The following is an 18,354-nucleotide window of genomic DNA, read 5'->3' on the forward strand; positions in this document are numbered from 1 at the left end:
TAAAATGGAGGTGATAATGTTATTGACTGGGTCCTAGAGGGTAAGGAAGCTGGGGCTGGTCTGTGGGTCTAAACCCATCATAGCACGTGGGAAGCATCCATACCGTTCGGGGCTCTCACTGGCTGCCACGGTGACATCCAAGGGTCACATTTAGCCTCTGTTTCCTGTTGGTGGAGAATGTCCTGTCCTAGTTCACAGCAGGGAAATGATGCTACATCAGAATAACAGGCTGAACACTAGGCCACTTCCTGCAAGGGCCAGTACGTGCCTCCCGTGAACAAGGGTAATAGTGAGAGGCATGCTGAGAGACCAGGGGCTTTGTGGGAACTCGGTCCTAGGAAGACATTCCATCCACCATGCCAGGACTTGAGGGCCCCAGTGTTCCAAGTGCCCCAGGTTTCACTACCAAAGTAGCTGAAGGTGGGTACCTGGGGTCAGCTGGACACCTGCTTTCTTTCCAATTGTCTGAAAAACAGGCTTGGTGCACCGTCAGGGCCCACCAGTGGTCTAGAAGATGCTGAGTTATAGCAGGGAGGCCAGATTTTTCTGCAGGTGGGCGAAAGGGGGCTATGAGTGCCCCTCATATGACCTCAGAAAGTCCTTCCTTCAAGTGCCTGCTCTAGGCTTCCTTCCTTGTAGGATACTCAAGCTCTCAAGAGAAGGGACACGTATATGCTCCCAGGGTCTCCAAGGTGAGATGGGCCCCGAGGGCCTTGCCTTGCCCTTCCAGTGGCCCAGGATCTAGCAGGGGTTGGACTTTTTCCCTCTGGCTCATTCCCTGAATGGCGCTCAGAGGCTCAGATGCCCTCAGGTGGATCTCCATCACAGGCAGAAGACAGGAAGCAAGTTAGGTCTGTGGCATCCCAGCTTAGCCAATTGCCCCAGTTCTCCTATGACCCATGTCATAAAGCAAGCCGTGCAGGCTCCTGTGGGGCAGCTGAGTGGGTGGAGCCCTGGAATCTGGTTCTTAGACAAGGGCTTGCTACTGCTCTTCCGCTGTAGGATTAAGGAGCAGCTGAGCTGGTGGCAGGGCTGTCCCCACACTCACAGCAGTCTCTGAGTTAATCTTGTTGGCCCATAATCCATCTCAAGACCCCTGCTTCTCACCCCCACCCCTCCCCCCAGGGTGGCTGACCTCCAGAGCTGGGTCATTCCTATCTCCAGGAAGATGGATGGCTAGGCCCTTTGAGGGGACAGCAGGAGAGAGCTTACCTCTCCCCCAGGCAGCTCTTGCCAGGGCCATTAATCACCAGTAATCACTGCTGGGAGGGAGCTCCTTCCCGGCTAATTAAAATCTCTCTGGCTGCAATCGAGGCCTGTTTCCTGTAATTTGTGTTCTTTGGAGATGAGAAATGGTTGGTGGGAACCTGCCTTGCACATTGCTAGGACTCTGCCACCTGCTGAGGGTGCCCGAGTCCTGTCACTTGTCCTAGATTTTGTTGGTCCAGTCTGCTCTGAGCTTTAGGCACTCTGGAACTAGTCATATGGGGTAAGAGCAGGTTAATAGCCTGAGGTAGGAAGTTTTCAGACTTCTTCTGTGTCTGTTCTAACCAGTCAGGCCCAACAAAGCATCAGGGTGGAGGGTGCCAGGGGACAGAGCCAATTTGGGTAGGGATAGGAAGTCAGGTGGGTCTGAGCTGCCCAGAGAGGGAGGGACGTCCCAGGAGGGAGATGGAGGGATACAGTGTCCTATGGAAGTGGAATTCTGTAGTGCAGGACCCCAACCCTCTCTGCAAAACCCATGAAGCAGAGGGTCTGTCCCCTGAACACAGAACATAGAACATACCATCATGCACGCAGTTAGGTGGCGCCACCTTTACACCAGAGCCATGGTCCCATCTCCCTTTTCAGCTTCCCAAAGCCTCTCTTGAGAGTCTAATTCATCACTTTCCTCCCTCAGGAAGTCTATCATGATGCCACATGCCCACCCTGTTCTACATTAGCTAATTCTCTAACTTCTTTCAGAACTGGGATGTTTCTAGGCTCCTGACAGACAGCATGGCAATGCCACACCACAGGCTGGCATGGGCTGGCATATACAGGGTCAGCATAGCATTGAGTCACATCTTTTTCCCCCTTGTCCCATTGTGATTTGCCTCAATGAACCTTCTCTGGGTCCTTAAATTTTTCTGGAGCTGGGCATGGTGCAAGGATCCCAAAGGCCCATGCCACCCATTTCTTGGTCCTGGCTAGGCTGACTTTGGGCCCCCTGTCTTCAGCCTGAACCCCTATAGCCACGACGAGGGCTGCCTCAGTACCAGCCAGGACCACGTTCCCCTGGCTGCCCTTCCCCTGCTGGCCATCTCCTCCCCACAGTACCAGGATGCTGTTGCCACCGTCATCGAGCGAGCCAACCACATCTACGGCGAGTTTCTCAAGTCCTCTGATGGGATTGGCTTCAGTGGGCAGGTAGGGCATCTTCCTCTCTCTCACTCTGTGTTAGCTGCTACCTAAAAGGGGGTGGGATCTGCTGCAAGGATCAAGGTAGGCTAGACTTGTAGCATGTGAGACTGAAGGAGGCTTTTGGTGGGGAGGAGGGGCTCCCATTGCTCTGATTTAAAGTCTGTGCTAGTTCTTAGCTAGTCCGACTCTTAAGCATGACCTGATGGACCTCTGGCTGACCCCAAAGGAAATCTATTGTTAAGATGAGCCTACCCTCCATTTATGCTTACCTAAGCAATTCATTAAGACAGCTTCCTCATTCTCTCATGGGAACATGCCCCTCCTGGGACTGGATGTGGGTGAGAGGCTTCAACGGGCAAACCTGCCACCCAGTTGTACCTCTGCAGGTGTGTCTCATCGGGGACTGTGTGGGCGGCCTCCTGGCTTTTGATGCTATCTGCTACAGTGCGGGACCCTCAGGGGACAGCCCTGGCAGCAGCAGCCGGAAGGGGAGCATCAGCAGTACCCAGGTGTGGTCAGGCTGGGGGATGGTAGAGGGGGATGTCCCTGTGTGTGTCTCCTGAGAGCAGAGGAGCAGGTGGCTTCCCCAGGGAAGGCAGTTCTGTACGTTCATGTTGGCATATGGCATCTATGGTACAAAGGGTTGTATGGGAATAGCGAGAGCATGTTAGCATAGACAAGAAACAGGCCTAGAAGATGCCTACTAACGAGTGTCTCCCTAGAGAACTGCCCAGTATCAAGACTGGGTGGACCATCCCTGTGGCCATAGGAGGTGGCCTGTGCGTAAACCACCAACTACCACCATGAGCTCATGTTCAGCAAAAGGGGGGTTTTATTTACATCAAGGGGAGGAGGCAGGGCCCCAGGACCCCTGAGATTGCTGTGTTCTGTTCAAGGACACCCCTGTGGTGGTGGAGGAGGACTGCGATCTGGCCAGCAGCAGCAAGCGCCTCAGCAAGAGCAACATTGATGTCTCCAGTGGAGTGGAGGATGAGGACCCCAAGAGGCCGTTGCCACGGAAACAGAGCGACTCCTCCACGTATGACTGTGAGGCTATCACTCAGCATCACGCCTTCCTCTCAAGGTAACCCTCCCTCTGGCTGCATCACAGGAACACAGCATCCATTAGCGTAAGGACCTTGGTTCAGAGTCACCCACCAGCGGGGCCTGTGACCAGCCAGTCCTCCTAGACCCTCCTCCAGGGACTCATGGATAGCTTGGGATTTCTGGAACCAGGGCCACTTGTCATTGGCCCCGTAGCCACACCAGGGAATTCTCTATCTGTCTCTTCTTAGTTCAGACCTGCAGACACGCAGAAGAGTCTATTTGCACCTCAGAGAGGAGGCGTTGGCTTCCTCTCTGCAAAAGGACAGGGCTGCCCAGCTGCTTCTTGTATAGATTGGCGAATCTAGTGAGGTCACAGAAGGGGGGGGGGCGTGCTTGGTGGACACCCCAGTGTTCGTACTTAGTAATTCTCAGAGAAGGAAGAGTCACAGCGCTGGGTCCTGAAGAATGGGGACAGCCTTAGGCTCTCCTGTGCTCCTGTCAGTGTCTCGGACGTGACAAACTCCACAAACTATCTTTTCACTTTCTAGAAGAGATGGCTGAAGAGAAGCTAAACCAACCATTTGCTCATTGATTCAGGAGAGAAATGAGTGCTGAACATGGACACGAACTGGTGTGGGGGAGGGGCGTGTTCTTTCCATTTCTCTTCAGTTCTCTCCTTCCCATGCTTCTCCACTTTCCCTCGTTTGCCCCTAAATGGCAAGTACCATGGCGTCATCAAAACATGAATTTTCACATAATTTATATATAGCTTTACTAAAACACAAAGAACCCCAGAGCCTCTTATACTGTGACCTTCCCCCAATTAATTAAAAATATTTGGTAAATATTCTTAATGTAATATAAATCTGGGTATATAACTACTTCCTTACTCCAACTAATTGGATATTTTGGGGTTTTTCAGATTTTTTTTTTTTTGCTGCTATGCAAAGCTCTATATTTGATACATTTAAAAAAAGATTATTTTTAATTTTACTTATGTGTCTATGTGCCTGTGTATGTATGTGCAAATACCTGCAGAAGTGAGCACTGGGTTCCCTGGAGCTGGAGTTGCGGTTGGTTGTGAGCTACCTGATTGTGGGTGCTGGGGACCAGTTGTCTGCAAGAGCACAGTACTCTTGACCACTGAACCAGCTCCTTAGCTCCTACACTAGAGACCTTTGTGCATGCTTTGTGCATGCATAAACACTAATGTGCATGCTAGACCTAACAGTAATCTTGCCTTTACCCATGGTTTGTACACTGTGCTTCCATGTGTTCACGATCAACTATGGTCTGAAAATATTAAATAGAAGTAAATCCATCCTAAATCGCAAGTTGTCCACCCTGCAGAGCAGCATGGTGAAGTCTCGTGCTGTCCTGCCCTGGGCACACATCACTCCTTTGTCCAGTGAATCAACTCTGTCTGCTACTTACCCACTACCTCCTGGCTGCTAGGGTTTCAGACCCACCATCATGGTACTACAGTGCTAGTGTTCACATGATCCTTGCTTTACTTTGTGATGGTCCCAAAGGATAAGAGCAAATAACTATGCTGGCAATTTAGACATGACAAAGAAGCAGCAGCGTAACCTCTCTAAGAGAAAATGTGAAATTGTAATATTTTGCCAAATATACCTACATAACTTTTGTTACATTATATTGTTATAATTGTTACTTTATTATCAATAATTCTCTTAATTGCCTAACATAAAATTAAACTTTATTCCATGTACATTGACTATAGGTAAAGCACCCTATGCAAAGGGTGTGGCACTTTCACTGAGGTCTTGGGATATGGCCCTATGGATGAGTGGGGACCTCTGCCCTTCCTGCAAATGAATCCCTAGAGGTGGGATAGGAGGCTGTAAGTTCTGTAGGGTTAGCTTTGGATGCTAAGGCTCCTCTATCAAGTCAGCCTCTGGAGTAGCACCCAGGTACAAAGGAGGGTTGAGAGGTGAAAACCTCAATCTTTCTGGTTCATCCTTGAAGCATCCTTTAGGAACGCCCAGATCTGAAGAGTGATCAGCCAGACATCGACGACGACTTTAAGTAGTGAGCACGACACAGCCAGCTTTCCCCTCTGGTGCAGGAACAGATGGCTGTTTCTCTGGCAATTAAGTGGTTGGCAAGTGTCTAGGGACCATGCTGTACATGGAATATACAGTTAAACTTCATCGTCATTGGCTGAGAGACTCGGAGGCCGCGGAGGCAGCGCGTGCAGACGGCCTGCGGGCTCACTCCTGAGGGCGGACCCTTGCCTGCAGCATTTTAGCTGTTACTTTGAAAGTTTTTTCTCTAACTTGAGTATTTTAGATGACTTTGCCTTCAGCATCTTGTGATCCCCTGTCACGGTTTAACCATTTGCTGGCTCCGGTGCCTGTTGAAAGGCCAGGGAGGCAGCTTTGGCTTCTGTTTGCTTTCAGTACTCAGCTCTACATCTGTGGCTAAATACAAGCTGGCTCCCTTGGGGGTGTATCAGGCTCTTGGGATGAGATGTGGGATCCCGCTCTTACGCATCTGTCACAGGGAATGGGGACGACGGGCTATTTGCACCTGTGTCTACCTGTTGCCTGGGACATGAGTTATGGTAAAAGCCCTGCTGCTAACAGCAGCAGCAGCAGCCAGCTGGCCCAGGTGCTAACCAGGCTCCTCCTGGGGAAAGTGCAGGGATTTTCTGAGTGGCTTTTACCAACAGCACACAGGGAATGCAGGATGTTCAGTCGCTCTCAGGTGCTCAGGCAGGTTTCATAAGAAAAGATCCCAGCTACACAGATTGCTTACATGTTCTGCAGATGTCTGGCATGGCAGAGTAAGTCCAGGCGGTGGGTGCAGGTGGCCCATAAGATCTTTCAGACTCACCACCTGGCCCGTGCAGAAAATGTTTGCTGAACTCTGCTCTAGCCAGATGCTGTCCTGGGTGACCTAAGTCACAAGCCTCTGTGGATAGTGTCAAAAGTAGTCTTTGGTTCGGAGTCCCATTCCAGTAACAGGGTTGGGCACCCTGCTCTCAGAATACATCTGTGCTGCAAAGTGGACACTCCCACGGTCCTGGCCCTCCTCTGATCTGCCACCCCTCCCTCTGGCAGCATCCACTCCAGTGTGCTGAAGGATGAGGCCGAGGCTCCTGCAGCTGGCACGCCCCAGCTCTCTGAGGTCAGCCTGGGTCGCTTTGACTTTGACGTATCTGACTTCTTCCTCTTCGGCTCACCCCTGGGCCTGGTCCTGGCCATGCGGAGGACAGTGCTGCCTGGGATAGATGGTGGGTATGGGTAGGCCAATGGCTCAGGGGATCAAACTGGGGGAGTGGGAGGGCGGGCGGAGTGATGGAGGCAGGTGGCACACAGAGAAATGATAGAAACTGGGGGAGAAGATAGGTGGAGACACCTGCTGGCCAGTGTAGGAATTGCTTCACCTGTACTGACTAACCTTGAGAGCCTGAGTAAGGGGCCATTCGTTGTCCTAGCTGAAGGGACTTGGGTTGGCTTAATAAATCAGGTAGTGGCTGAGTGTTGGTTAGAGGAACTCAAAGAAGTATCTCAGTGTGAAGAGTGGAAGGAGGGCCTTGTAGTCTGAAGGAGGTCCTGTTTGAACACAGAGGAAGGAAAGCAGCAAGCTTGCAGGTGTTCCCCAGGGCTGCAGTGCTCTTTGTTTACAGTGGTGGCCCTAGGTGTGGCAGATTGACAAGGCTTTCAGGGACAGACTGGTCATCTTGTTTCTGGGTCATGTGATGGCTAGTTTTCTGTCAAACTAACACAAGCTAGACTCATCTGAGAGGAGGGAACCACAATTGAGAAAGTGCCTTCACAAGATTGGCCCGTAGGCAAGACTGTGGGCCATTTCATAGCCCACTATGCATGGTCCTGTCCCTGGGTGGGTAGTCCCCGGGTGTATAAGAAATCAGTCTGAGTAAGGCAGTAAGCAGCATTCCTCCATGGCTTCAGTTCCTGCCTCCAGGTTCCTGCCTTGAGTTCCTGCCCTGACTTCCCCCAGTGATGGTGTGTGTGACCTGAGAGTTGTAAGATGAAATAAACTCTTTCCTCCCCGCGTTGCTTCTAGTCATGATGTTTTATCATAGAAATAGAAACCCTAACTAAGATTGGTAGCAAGGACCCAGGGGAGGTTCTTGAGCAGGAGAGAAGGCTACTGAAGACTGCCTTCGAGGGAGCCCTTTAGAGCTACTGGAAGGGCCATCTGCATGTGTCTTCCTTTTCATCCAGGTTTCCAGATGCGTCCTGCCTGTAGCCAGGTCTACAGCTTCTTCCACTGTGCAGATCCCTCTGCTTCACGGCTTGAGCCACTGCTGGAGCCCAAGTTCCACCTGGTGCCTCCTGTCAGCGTGCCTCGCTACCAGAGGTTTCCCCTGGGCGATGGACAGTCTCTCCTGCTCGGTAGGTCCTGAGGGTATGAATGTGTTAAGTTGGAGGTTGGTAGGTTCTGGGAATGTTCTTTCTGGTTCAGCCTCTCGAATTGTCATGTCAGCGATGGGGTGGCTCACAGGAGCCAGGTTGTAGAGGTGTGGGCAGGAAGCCAGCTGGCTTCAATGCTCTAGAGTAGCTGCTTGTGCCAAGAACCTTCTCTGTGCCAGGCATTTTGGTGCTACCCCACCTACTGGCAGGCTCCCATTTGAGCTTCTATGGCTAAGGCTGGAATAACAGTGGACTTATTAATCTGAGGGCAAGTCAAAGGTGCCTGCCCAGGGCTGCTTCCCAGTGCCCACCCCAGACCCTGCAAAGGCACAGCAAAGAGTGTGTCATCCTGGTAGGGTTCATGGAAGTGGTGACCTTTGGTCAGAGCTTGGAGGAGGATTGTATTTGGATAGGCAGAGAGGCATTGGAGGGGCAATAAGAGCTGTTGGTTAGTTCAGAGAATAATCAGTGGCTTCTGGGTTCAAAGGAATATGTGTGTGACTGGGTATGATGTGGCGAAAGGCAGGCCCAGCATGGACAACCAGGCACTTGGCAACCAGTATTGGCTCCATAGCTCTGTATCGCCATTGGGGAACTCTAGCCTAATGGTTTTAGAGGTTTTGGTCAGAGAGGAGGTGATGCTGTACCTGTAACTCTTTTCAGGATTAGAACTTACTGGTCCTTGTTCCTTTTCTCAAAGAGATATGTTTGCTTAGGAGTTTCATGAGGAACTCTAATGCCTGCTTCTGTTACTTTGATGTTCCCTCTAGAAGGGGGATTCCCAACCTTAGAGGTTTTCCCCACCCCCACCTGGCTGGCTGAAGTCATTTCCATCTACTTTCACCTCAGCCATGCTTCTGTGGGTCAGGGGAAGAATTTGATGAGAGGACATGGTTAGCCGTTACATCATGACTACAGCTAGGCCATAGGGCCAACCTTCCAGGCTTCCCTGTAGCATTTGGGAGATAGGATGATGCTGAGCTCACCACCTATGTCTATATCACTCACAGTTTGTACTATGTTTGTGTGTGGTATGGGGTGATGGTGGCCTGCTGGGCCTGGCCTGGCTTCTCTGCATTTCCAGTCTCTTGCCCAGCATGGGGCTGGCACTAAGTAAGCCCTCTGTTGGATACTCAATGCTTGCCCTGACCTTGCAATTCCCCCTCCAGCTGATGCCCTGCACACCCACAGCCCCCTATTCCTGGAGGGAAGCTCCCAGGGAAGCCCCCCGCTTCTGGATGCCCCTGCCTCGCCCCCTCAGGCCCCAAGATTCCAGCGCACAGAACGCACAGAACGGAGGCTAAGTGAAGGCAGCTCCCATAGCGACAGTTCAGAGTCCTCGGACAGCCTGGCGCCGATGGGTGCCTCCCGCAGTGAGTGAGGCCCTTTGGGGGCCCAGCTTGCATTTGAGGGGCAGGGGCTTTCTCTGGGGGTGGTGGGCCCCCGGCAGGGCTACTGTGGGCAGGCTCCTGGGTTAGAAGGGGTTGTGAAAGAACGTATGATGACATTCCTGTCTTTGGGGAAAGGGGAGAAAGTGGGAGATGGGGTTGGGTGGAGGAAGGACTTATCTGGTTTCTCTAAATCCTCACTGATTTCCTCAGCTGGCTGAGCTCTGATCCAGGATAGAGCCCTGAATGTACTAGGCTCTAGGCTAGTCTAGATCATAGGCTAGGACTATGTTTTTCCCCATCCACAAACTCACAGCTGGATGTTAAGCCAAAGGGCCTCCCGCACACATGCTAGGCAAACACTATCAGCTTAACCTTATTTCCAACCTTTGAGTCTGCGTTCTGATTTGAATGGAGCTTTGACCTCTGAGTATGGCCCATGACTGAGTTTTGACCTCATGTATATTCTTGATCTCTGACCCTATACAGGCCTCTGATCTCTGATCATACACTATGCCCCAACCTTTGCAGGCACAGACTAATTTGTGACCTTAGAGTGAGCCCTGGAAAATCACTATGGAGCTGTACCCCTGGGGTATAACTATGACTATCTCCATGGGGTTGTCCCTCCTTCTTGTGACTAGTTGGAAGCCCATGTCTTAGTGGTGGATGATCAGGAGGGCTGGTGAAAGGCCAGGAGTCACCTCTCCATCCAGCTCATTCTGGGCAGGTGCTATGGTCCATCTCCACCGAGTCTGTGCCTGCTGGATTTTGGCCTTTCTGTTCTCACCCTCCTCTTGGCCCTACAGTCACAGCCAAGTGGTGGGGAACCAAGAGGATTGACTATGCCCTGTATTGCCCGGATGTCCTCACCGCCTTCCCCACGGTGGCTCTGCCTCACCTCTTCCATGCCAGCTACTGGGAGTCTACTGATGTGGTCGCCTTCATCTTGAGACAGGTACTGTAGCTCTCTTATTGGGCCTGGCCTGTTGGCCCCTCTGGGAAACCCAGGCTTCTCTTGTGGTCGCATGGAGCACTTGGCCTCTGACAGTGGTGGGAAAGCACTGGGACATGGATGTCAAGGGAACTGAGAGTCCAGAGAAGAGGTCCTTTAAGAACCCTTACTTTCTAGATAATCAACCTACAGATGAAGCCATGTCTCTGTGTCAAGATGGAGCAGATGGAGCAATGCATGCCTGGTCGCTCTGGGTCTTAGTGTCTTTGCCTTTAAAATGGAACAGAGGACGCCCATAATGGAGGGAGTGGGGGCAGAGAGTTGGGGACAGTTCTGAAGGCCTGGTGTGGTTTTACCTGGATATGGCAGGGGTGTGGTCAAGGAAGAGCTATCAGTTGACCTGTGCTTTGAGAAGGAAGCTTTGGGGCTGCCATTATGGGGTCCAGGAGAGGCTTGGTATCCCTAGGCAACAGAGATAGCAGATGAGGCCCATCAGGAAGTGAAAGCTTGGACTAGGTGCCAAGGGCTCTGGGGTCTGAGCTGAGGGAAGGAGCTAGCTAAATGGTCCTGTCTTCCATTGAGCAACCATGGGAACAATTTCCTAGGACATTGGCCAGAGGAGATCTGGGTTTGGGAAGTCAAGTCTGTGCTTTTGCAGGGTGAGGCACATAGTAGGTGTTGGGGGCAGTGAGTCTAAAGCTTAGGGAAGATATCAGGATTGGAGACAAAAATGTGCTTGTCATCAGATCTTGGCTATTCTTGAAAACTTATAAGGATACCAGTGAGGTCACCACAGAAAGCTGTTCAGAGACAAGCCTGGAGCTCCTCAGGGAGACAGGAAAGATCTGTTTGATGGGATGGGAGCGATCATCCCCATAGGTTGGAGGAGAACCTGGAATAGGTAGCCAGGAGAGATAGAAGTCTCAGGGATATAGCAGAAGTGGTCCAGTGGAGTGCTGGGGACAGAAGCTGTTGGGGTAGCCAGAGGAGAGAAGGCAGGTGAGGGTATGGAGATGGAGTGGAGAAGTCTTGTGGAGGACTTGGTGCCATGAGGGTCTCCAAGGAGAGGCTGTTTCATATGAAATGAGCAGTGATAGGCATTTTTGGATGTTGGGAAGAATGACCCAGCAAAAGAGGTCTAGAGCAGGGAATGAAATACTGGGGCAGTGCAGTCAGTCAGGGGTCCACGACTCCAGCTGGAGGGAAGGCAAAGAACAAACAAATGATAGCTAGGTAGTCACAGGATTCAGACATGAAGGTCAGAGGCTGCCCCAAAGCAGAGCGACCAAGGGGACAGTTCTCTGGTTCCGGCTGTCCAGACAGGTGTGAAGGGAGACAGCTCCCAGGGCTGAAGCAGGGTCCAGGCGATGTAATAGGGAGGCCAGAAGCAGGCCCTGGCTGGCAAGGGTTTGGGAAAGCAGAAGGACCACTCATGAGAACGTGCTCCCAAGCCCCTCCTCCTCGCCTTGGCCAGGTGATGCGTTATGAGAGTGCGGGTGTGAAGGAGAGCGCCGGTCTGGACCCCACAGCTCTGAGCCCCGCTAACCCCCGTGAGAAGTGGCTGCGCAAGCGAACCCAGGTCAAGTTGCGGGTAAGCTTGCTGCAGCTGGCTTTGCTGGGCAGCTGACCTTGGGGGTGTGGGCAGCCATGTGCCAGGTAAGAACCCTGGTTTGCGGGGTAGAGCTCATCTCCATCCAGCCGGGCTGGGTAAGCGCTCCGAGGGAGCAGGTGTGAGCTTCAGGCTCTGACTCCTCTGTGAAGCTCCATCCAGGGCTCCGGGGATGGGCCGAGTAGAGCAGTTGTGGAAAGATGGCAGCATGCCAGGCTTCTGAAAACGTGGACTTGACATAGATCTTGCCTGTGCCAGGGCTCTCAGCTATCAAGTAGGACTTGGGGTGATCCTTGCCACACTGGGGGTGTACATACCAGGATGAAAATGGATAGGATTCCCAGGAACAGGTCCCAGCAGGCTTCTGTAAAGATGGGGCTCCTCTGTAGGGCACTGGGGCTAAAGAGGAGTCTGGAAAGCACACACCCTTTCATTCTCTCAGCAAACCGTCATCATTGCCTACTCTGTCTCAGCCCCTCTGCTGGATGGCACAGAGTCTGAGACTATACTGACGCAGTGGTGAGCAGCTCCAGTCCAGTGATGCAGGACAGTAAGCAGGGTCCTAAAAGCAGTCTTAAAAGTTAGCAGGGTGACTAACACTTCATGAGACAGCTTTTTGGTGTCATGAACATACTTACTGAGATATAATTCACCTATCACATAATTCAAACATTTGCAGTGTCAAATTCAGTAGATTTTAGTATAGTCACAGTTGTGTGCAACCCAACCCATGGTCAGCTTTAGAACACTTTGTCATCTCAGAAAGGAAACCCCTTTCCCTGCAGTCCTCTTCTCTGCCGCGCTGCTGCCGACTCCTCCGAGTAACCAACCAATTGTCTAGTGTCAGCCTCTGCAGACTCGCCCGTTCTCAGCATTTCACATAAATGAAGTCACACATGTGTTTGTGTCTGCCTTCTTTCATTTAGCATGTTAACATAGGGTCACCCATGGTGTGTCATGTGTAGGAACTCTTCCTGACTGGATACTGTTCTACTGTATCCATATGTTCTGTTCATCCAGTTGTCAGTTGATGGGCATTTGGAGTGTTTCTACCAGTTGGCTATTTTGAATAATTTACACATTCATCTGCACCTTTTGTGGATGTATATTTTCATTTCCCTTGGACATAGATAGGGCGTGGTGATCTCTTGATTAAGTGTACCTTCCACAGTGGCTGCTCCATTTTCTTCCCCGCAGCAGTGGGGTTCTGACTGTGGCATCCTCTCCTCAGCACCCTTTGTTGTCTGAGTCTTTGACTCTGGGTATCTTAGTGTGTGATGAGCCCGTAGCTCAGGCTTTCTTCCAAGCACCTATCCATCCTCTGCAGTGTTCCACAGGTGAAGTGCTTAAAGGAACCTCCAACCCCATAGTAGAGCAGGTCCCATGAGGGGTGTTATAAGGACTGGTGTCAGTGAGTTCTGTAGAGGTGTATTGGGGTGAATCACACGGCCTTCAAGTTGAGAGGAGGTGGACTTCACATTTTTGGGGAGCCAGTAGGAATAAGGGAATGGACTGCAGTTTGGGAAAAGGGATGTCAGAGCAAGAGGAGGAGAGGCACCAGGAAAGCAGAACTTCTGCAAGGCTTGGCTCCATGTGCCACACTCAGGGTTTACAAGGTACGGGATGCTGGCCAGGTTGGGTCAGATCTGTGTCTTGTAAAGGACACAGAGGATCTGTCTGGAGGCAGCCCTGAAGTACAGAGATTCATTAGGAAGCTTCTAGCAGAGTTTAAATGACACTTGTGGGCAGGGCACACACAAACACTTGACTGGTATGCAGTATAAAGGTGACCAGATTGAGGGGCCATGATCTCAAAGGCTAGCCTATGAGTGGACATTTGGGGCCAATACAGGACGTGGAGCTGCTGAATGAATGGGGGCACAACTGAAAGACAAGGGCACTGAGATATCGAGGGAGGGGATGACTCACCATCCAGGATCCTATGAGGGGCTGAGGCTTCAGGGTAAGGAGAGCTGGATGACCATCAGCTGATCAGCGTGGATGCTCTGGCCAGGCTCACCAGATCACCTATATTATTCTTGCTATTCTTGAGTATTTGAAAATTTCCATTTACAAAAAAGAGCTATGTAAATGGCTGTTTACGCAGAAGGAAGAAGCAAAGGTGGCTGGACAGATTCCAGCTCAGAAATCTAAAACTGATTGTCAGGCTGTAAAGGCCAGTCGTCACTTGAGGGGGTGTGCAGAAGCAAGAGCACTGGGCACACCTCTGTGGGCAGCCTAAGGAGCAGTTTGGTATTTCACAGTCTGTTTCTGGGATTCTAGTATAGGAAGCTCATGGGACAGCTGATTCAGTTTGGCCACGCCCTGGAAGTCAGCCTTGCAAGGCTTTACTGACAAAGCAAGCATGAACCTTGTCCGCAAAAGCTGAGCTGGGTTCTTTCTGTCGTCCTTGCAGAACGTTACTGCGAACCACCGTGCCAATGATGTCATTGCTGCTGAAGATGGCCCCCAGGTCTTGGTGGGGCGCTTCATGTATGGCCCTCTTGACATGGTAGCTCTGACTGGAGAGAAGGTACCAAGGGTTGAGCATCTATCTCCTCCTTGGCTCACTTGCCCCACGTGACTCATAGGACCACAGGGCAGAAAGGGTGATGGGACACAGAGCAGAGTGCACTCCCAGATCATCAAATCAACAAGGCATAAGAGGAACTTGATACCTCAAAGAGGTGGGGAAGCCAGTGTGGCCGCCACACAGAGGGAGGGTGATAGAAAGCTCTAGGATTCAGCAGGCAGGAACCTGTGCCAGGGGTCTGTTGTCTTGGCTGTTAAGCATGTTTTCCTTCAGCCTTCAGCAGGTCCCTTGCTCCCTTCACTGCAGGTGGATATCCTGGTGATGACAGAGCCGTCGTCAGGCCGCTGGGTCCATCTGGACACAGAAATCACCAACAACAGTGGCAGAATCACATATAACGTGCCCCGGCCCCGGCGTCTGGGGGTTGGTGTCTACCCTGTAAAGATGGTGGTTAGGTAGGTTCAGGATGTGTGTGAGAACATTCACACGGTGGACTTTGGGGGTCTTTCCCATCCATGCTTGGCTGGAAGACAGAGCTTATTTCTGTTTGCATGGAGAAAGGAAAAGGGAGGAGGCCATCAGCCTTAATACCAGGAGGTGCCACCAAGACCCTGACCCCAGGCTGACTGATTTCAGCTGCAGGCTGACCTCAGGTTGATACCTTTCAGGGGTGACCAGACCTGTGCGATGAGCTACCTCACGGTGCTGCCCCGAGGCATGGAGTGTGTTGTGTTCAGCATTGACGGGTCCTTTGCTGCCAGTGTGTCTATCATGGGAAGTGACCCCAAGGTCCGGCCAGGTGCAGTGGATGTTGTTCGGTGAGTATTACCTCCCCCAAGGAGGGTGTCTCCCCAGGGCAGGAGCCAGAAGTTTTGGGGAAAGTACATTAGTTTTTTTTTTTTTTTTTTTTTTTTTTGCCCCCTAGTTTTCTTTAGGACATCTCTGGGCCTAGGCATTGCAAAGTTCTGACTTTACTTCCAATTCACTGGGAGTCTTTGGGAGGACCAGCCGCTTTTGTCGACTTTAGTTCATTCATTTGTTCCCTCCTCCCCCCCCCCCCCCCCGCCCTGCTCTCTCTTCTCTTCTCTTGGCCATCCCTTTACCTTTCTCTGAGGTCAAGTCCAGACCAGGCTCTGGTTTGGGTCCTGTGTAAAGGCCGCTGCTGGTGGGAGAATTTGAGACCAGTGGAATAAAATAGGTCATAGGGCTGAGACGTGATAGTCAGTGGTGACAACACAGGGCAGTGGTGACAGCACAAGCTCAGACCCCAAGACTGGATAGGAACATGAGTCCACGGCAGATGGTGTGGAACGGTGCTGCCTTGCTTGGGGAGAGAAGCTAGGCTGACTTCTGGGCTCAGAGACAGTTGTCCTCTTTCTGGCTCCTAGGGGAGGTCCTACATAGCCGGCTGGGAGGTTAACTAGGCAGTGGGGGATGGAGCTGTGCTCTCTTCCTCCGTAGCTCCTGCCTCCTTCACCACAGCACTGCCACACCTTGCTAGTTTCCAGAGATGGCTTTTTATGAGCTCAACACAGATCTGTGTGCCTGGAGGTTTATCTGGGGTCTCCCAGCACCCCTGGAACACCCGCACTATATATCCTCAGTTTTCCAAGTGTTCAGATCACCATCTGGCTTTAGAAAGTCACTATGGCAGCCAGTTGGTGGCTAGTGCCACAAAAATACCTAACCAGGTCTGGGCTTATCTGTACCCTGGGCCATCCATGGAAAACGGAATAAAGAAACAGAGTAAAGATTCTACCTGAGAAATGGGGAGAGCTTCCTGGAAGAGGGGTCTAGAAGGATGTTGGGTGTCTAGAGGAGGGTCCTGAGTCAGGAGTACAGGGCTATTGCAGGGGTGATAGAACACTCCCGTGTGGCTAGGAAGAGCCCACTCACCAGGACAGAGTCCAAGAGCCGAGGGAAGCCTTGAAGTATTACTTCAGCACTAGGGAGCCAAGTATGGTTTCAAACAAAGGAGCAACAGGGTTGGGTTTGTGGTTTACGGAAATCTCCATGGAAACAGTCAAGGATGGCAATGAAGACTCTGCCAGGCAGACTATGTCAAGCTGCTTTGGGATCAGTGCCTTTATCCTTGACATAGCCCCAGGGGGTGTCTGGAGGATTACCCCATCTGTAAGATGGGACAACTGAGCCTGTGGTGTGTGTGTGTGTGTGTGTGTGTGTGTGTGTGTGAAGTGGCCACTAAGGACTTTGTAGTGGTTCAGGGGAAAGAAAATGCCTGAGCTAAGGGCCAGGCACTGAAGGTGGGTGCGAGCCTGTGGCCTGTGGGTATTGGAAGCTGTCTTGTTGTCTTGTTAGTGGAGAAGGTGGAAGCAGGAGAGGAAAGGGGAGGTATCAGGTAGGGCTAGTCCTCACAGGCCACCCAAATGTTCACCACTCACCAGGGGCGAGCACTTGAGAGCCCCTTACCGTTACTGTTGACTTCTCCGGAAGGCAGCAGCAGTCAGGGCAGAAACTTGGACAGTGGGCAGCCTGTAGCGGGCTGAGGTGGACCAAGCGATGCCATCTCGCCAGGCACTGGCAGGACCTGGGCTACATGATCCTTTACATCACGGGGCGGCCGGACATGCAGAAGCAGCGGGTGGTGTCGTGGCTGTCCCAGCACAACTTCCCACAGGGCATGATCTTCTTCTCGGATGGACTGGTACATGACCCACTGAGGCAGAAGGCCATCTTCCTTCGCAACCTCATGCAGGAGGTAAGTGTGAGCGGGTAAGGAGGTACAACCAACCACTTGAAGGCGGGGCCTCTTGGGGTGGCAGGCCTTCATTAGCCAGTAGAGGGGCTAACCCATGACCTTCTCCACGGTCCTACCCTTCTCTTTCAATGTCAAGGGACTGCGCATCGAGGTCCTCAGCTGGTGTAGAGGAGGGAAGCACATTTTGTTGATCGAGTGTGTGTCTCTCACTGGGATGTCTTAGAAGAGCTAGGAGGCAGGTATTATTTTCACTGATAGATATTCATGCTTTATCATTTCCTGACTCCAAGGCCTAAATTCTTGTCTCTACATCTGGTTATTTCTTCAATAGATAATTTCAGTGCCTATTGAAACATTTCAGGCCTGGTTGTGTTCCTCACTCCCTGGTGCTGGCAGTTCTAGCCTGCTTTCTTTGAATCTGCCACCCAGAGCTGTAATTCTTGTATCTGCACCTGGGAATCATTAGATGGGCAAACTCCTGGGTTTAGCAAGGCAGCAGAAACTCTGGGAGAAGGCTGGAACATCTTTGTGTAAAGCCCTTCAGGGCTCTGGGGGATTCTGATGCTTTGGAGATGGGTTTGGGGGTTGGGGGAAAGAAGGGAGAAAGAAGGGGGAGGAGGAGGGGAGGGAGGAAGGAAGGAGGAAGGGAGGGAAGAAGGGAGGGGAGAGAGACTCACATGGAGAGCAGGAGCAGACAAATGAAAGCTACACAAGTTCAAATTTCGGTGTCCATAAATAAAGTTCTCTTGGCACCCAGCCAGGCTCATCTGTTTATGTATCGTCTGTGACTGGCTTTGCGACGCAGTGGAAGAGTGGAGTCTAATCGCTGTGGCAGAGCTCAGAGCCTAAAATATTTACTATTTGGCTTTTCAAAGAAAAAGTCTGCCAATCCCTGATCTAGAGAAAGAAAGGCATGGAAATTGACAATTACTGGTGTGTGGCAGACAAGGGGCCATATTGGCAAACAGAGGAGGAAGGTCTTAGGTCCGCCTGGGGAAGCCCGAGTGGCTGATAGAAGGTAATAACTTGTGGGCTTAGTCTTGACATATGAATGTGAGTTGTCAGTTAGCTGGCGAAGCAGTGTGTGCTGGACCTGGGGAGATATAAAGAGGTTAAGACGGACATGAAATCAAGCTTTATTTGGGAATAGGAGCATACATGTGCCACAGTGGTTTATGGACTATTCAAAGAGATTGAGGCAAGGGGAATTTTTAAAAGCAGAAAAAGGAGGAGTATGAAAAAAATATATCCTAAGACAATACTGTTTGTCTGCAACAAGCAATGACAATGACAA

The 18,354-nt window shown here is 51.5% G+C and overlaps 1 protein-coding gene across 3 annotated transcripts in view; it reads left to right on the forward strand.

Moving 5' to 3' along the window:
• Positions 1 to 18,354, forward strand: part of Pitpnm3 (PITPNM family member 3) — an 81,951-nt gene that overhangs the window by 59,876 nt on the left and 3,721 nt on the right. The window contains exons 7-19 of one of the 3 annotated variants that reach the window (XM_052196566.1): positions 2,220 to 2,409; positions 2,790 to 2,912; positions 3,300 to 3,487; positions 6,537 to 6,709; positions 7,668 to 7,838; positions 9,026 to 9,229; positions 10,054 to 10,202; positions 11,674 to 11,790; positions 14,225 to 14,341; positions 14,648 to 14,796; positions 15,010 to 15,159; positions 16,877 to 17,060; positions 17,197 to 17,344. In XM_052196566.1, coding sequence (XP_052052526.1) covers positions 2,220 to 2,409; positions 2,790 to 2,912; positions 3,300 to 3,487; positions 6,537 to 6,709; positions 7,668 to 7,838; positions 9,026 to 9,229; positions 10,054 to 10,202; positions 11,674 to 11,790; positions 14,225 to 14,341; positions 14,648 to 14,796; positions 15,010 to 15,159; positions 16,877 to 17,060; positions 17,197 to 17,283 — 2,002 coding nt within the window. In that variant the 3' untranslated portion in view covers positions 17,284 to 17,344. Of the gene's footprint in view, positions 1 to 2,219; positions 2,410 to 2,789; positions 2,913 to 3,299; positions 3,488 to 6,536; positions 6,710 to 7,667; positions 7,839 to 9,025; positions 9,230 to 10,053; positions 10,203 to 11,673; positions 11,791 to 14,224; positions 14,342 to 14,647; positions 14,797 to 15,009; positions 15,160 to 16,876; positions 17,061 to 17,196; positions 17,345 to 18,354 lie in introns of those variants that run through there. The other 2 variants (XM_052196564.1, XM_052196565.1) reach the window with 2 other exon arrangements.

This window comes from Apodemus sylvaticus, chromosome 10 (genome assembly GCF_947179515.1).
Source record: "Apodemus sylvaticus chromosome 10, mApoSyl1.1, whole genome shotgun sequence".
NCBI classification, from domain to species: Eukaryota; Metazoa; Chordata; class Mammalia; order Rodentia; family Muridae; genus Apodemus; species Apodemus sylvaticus.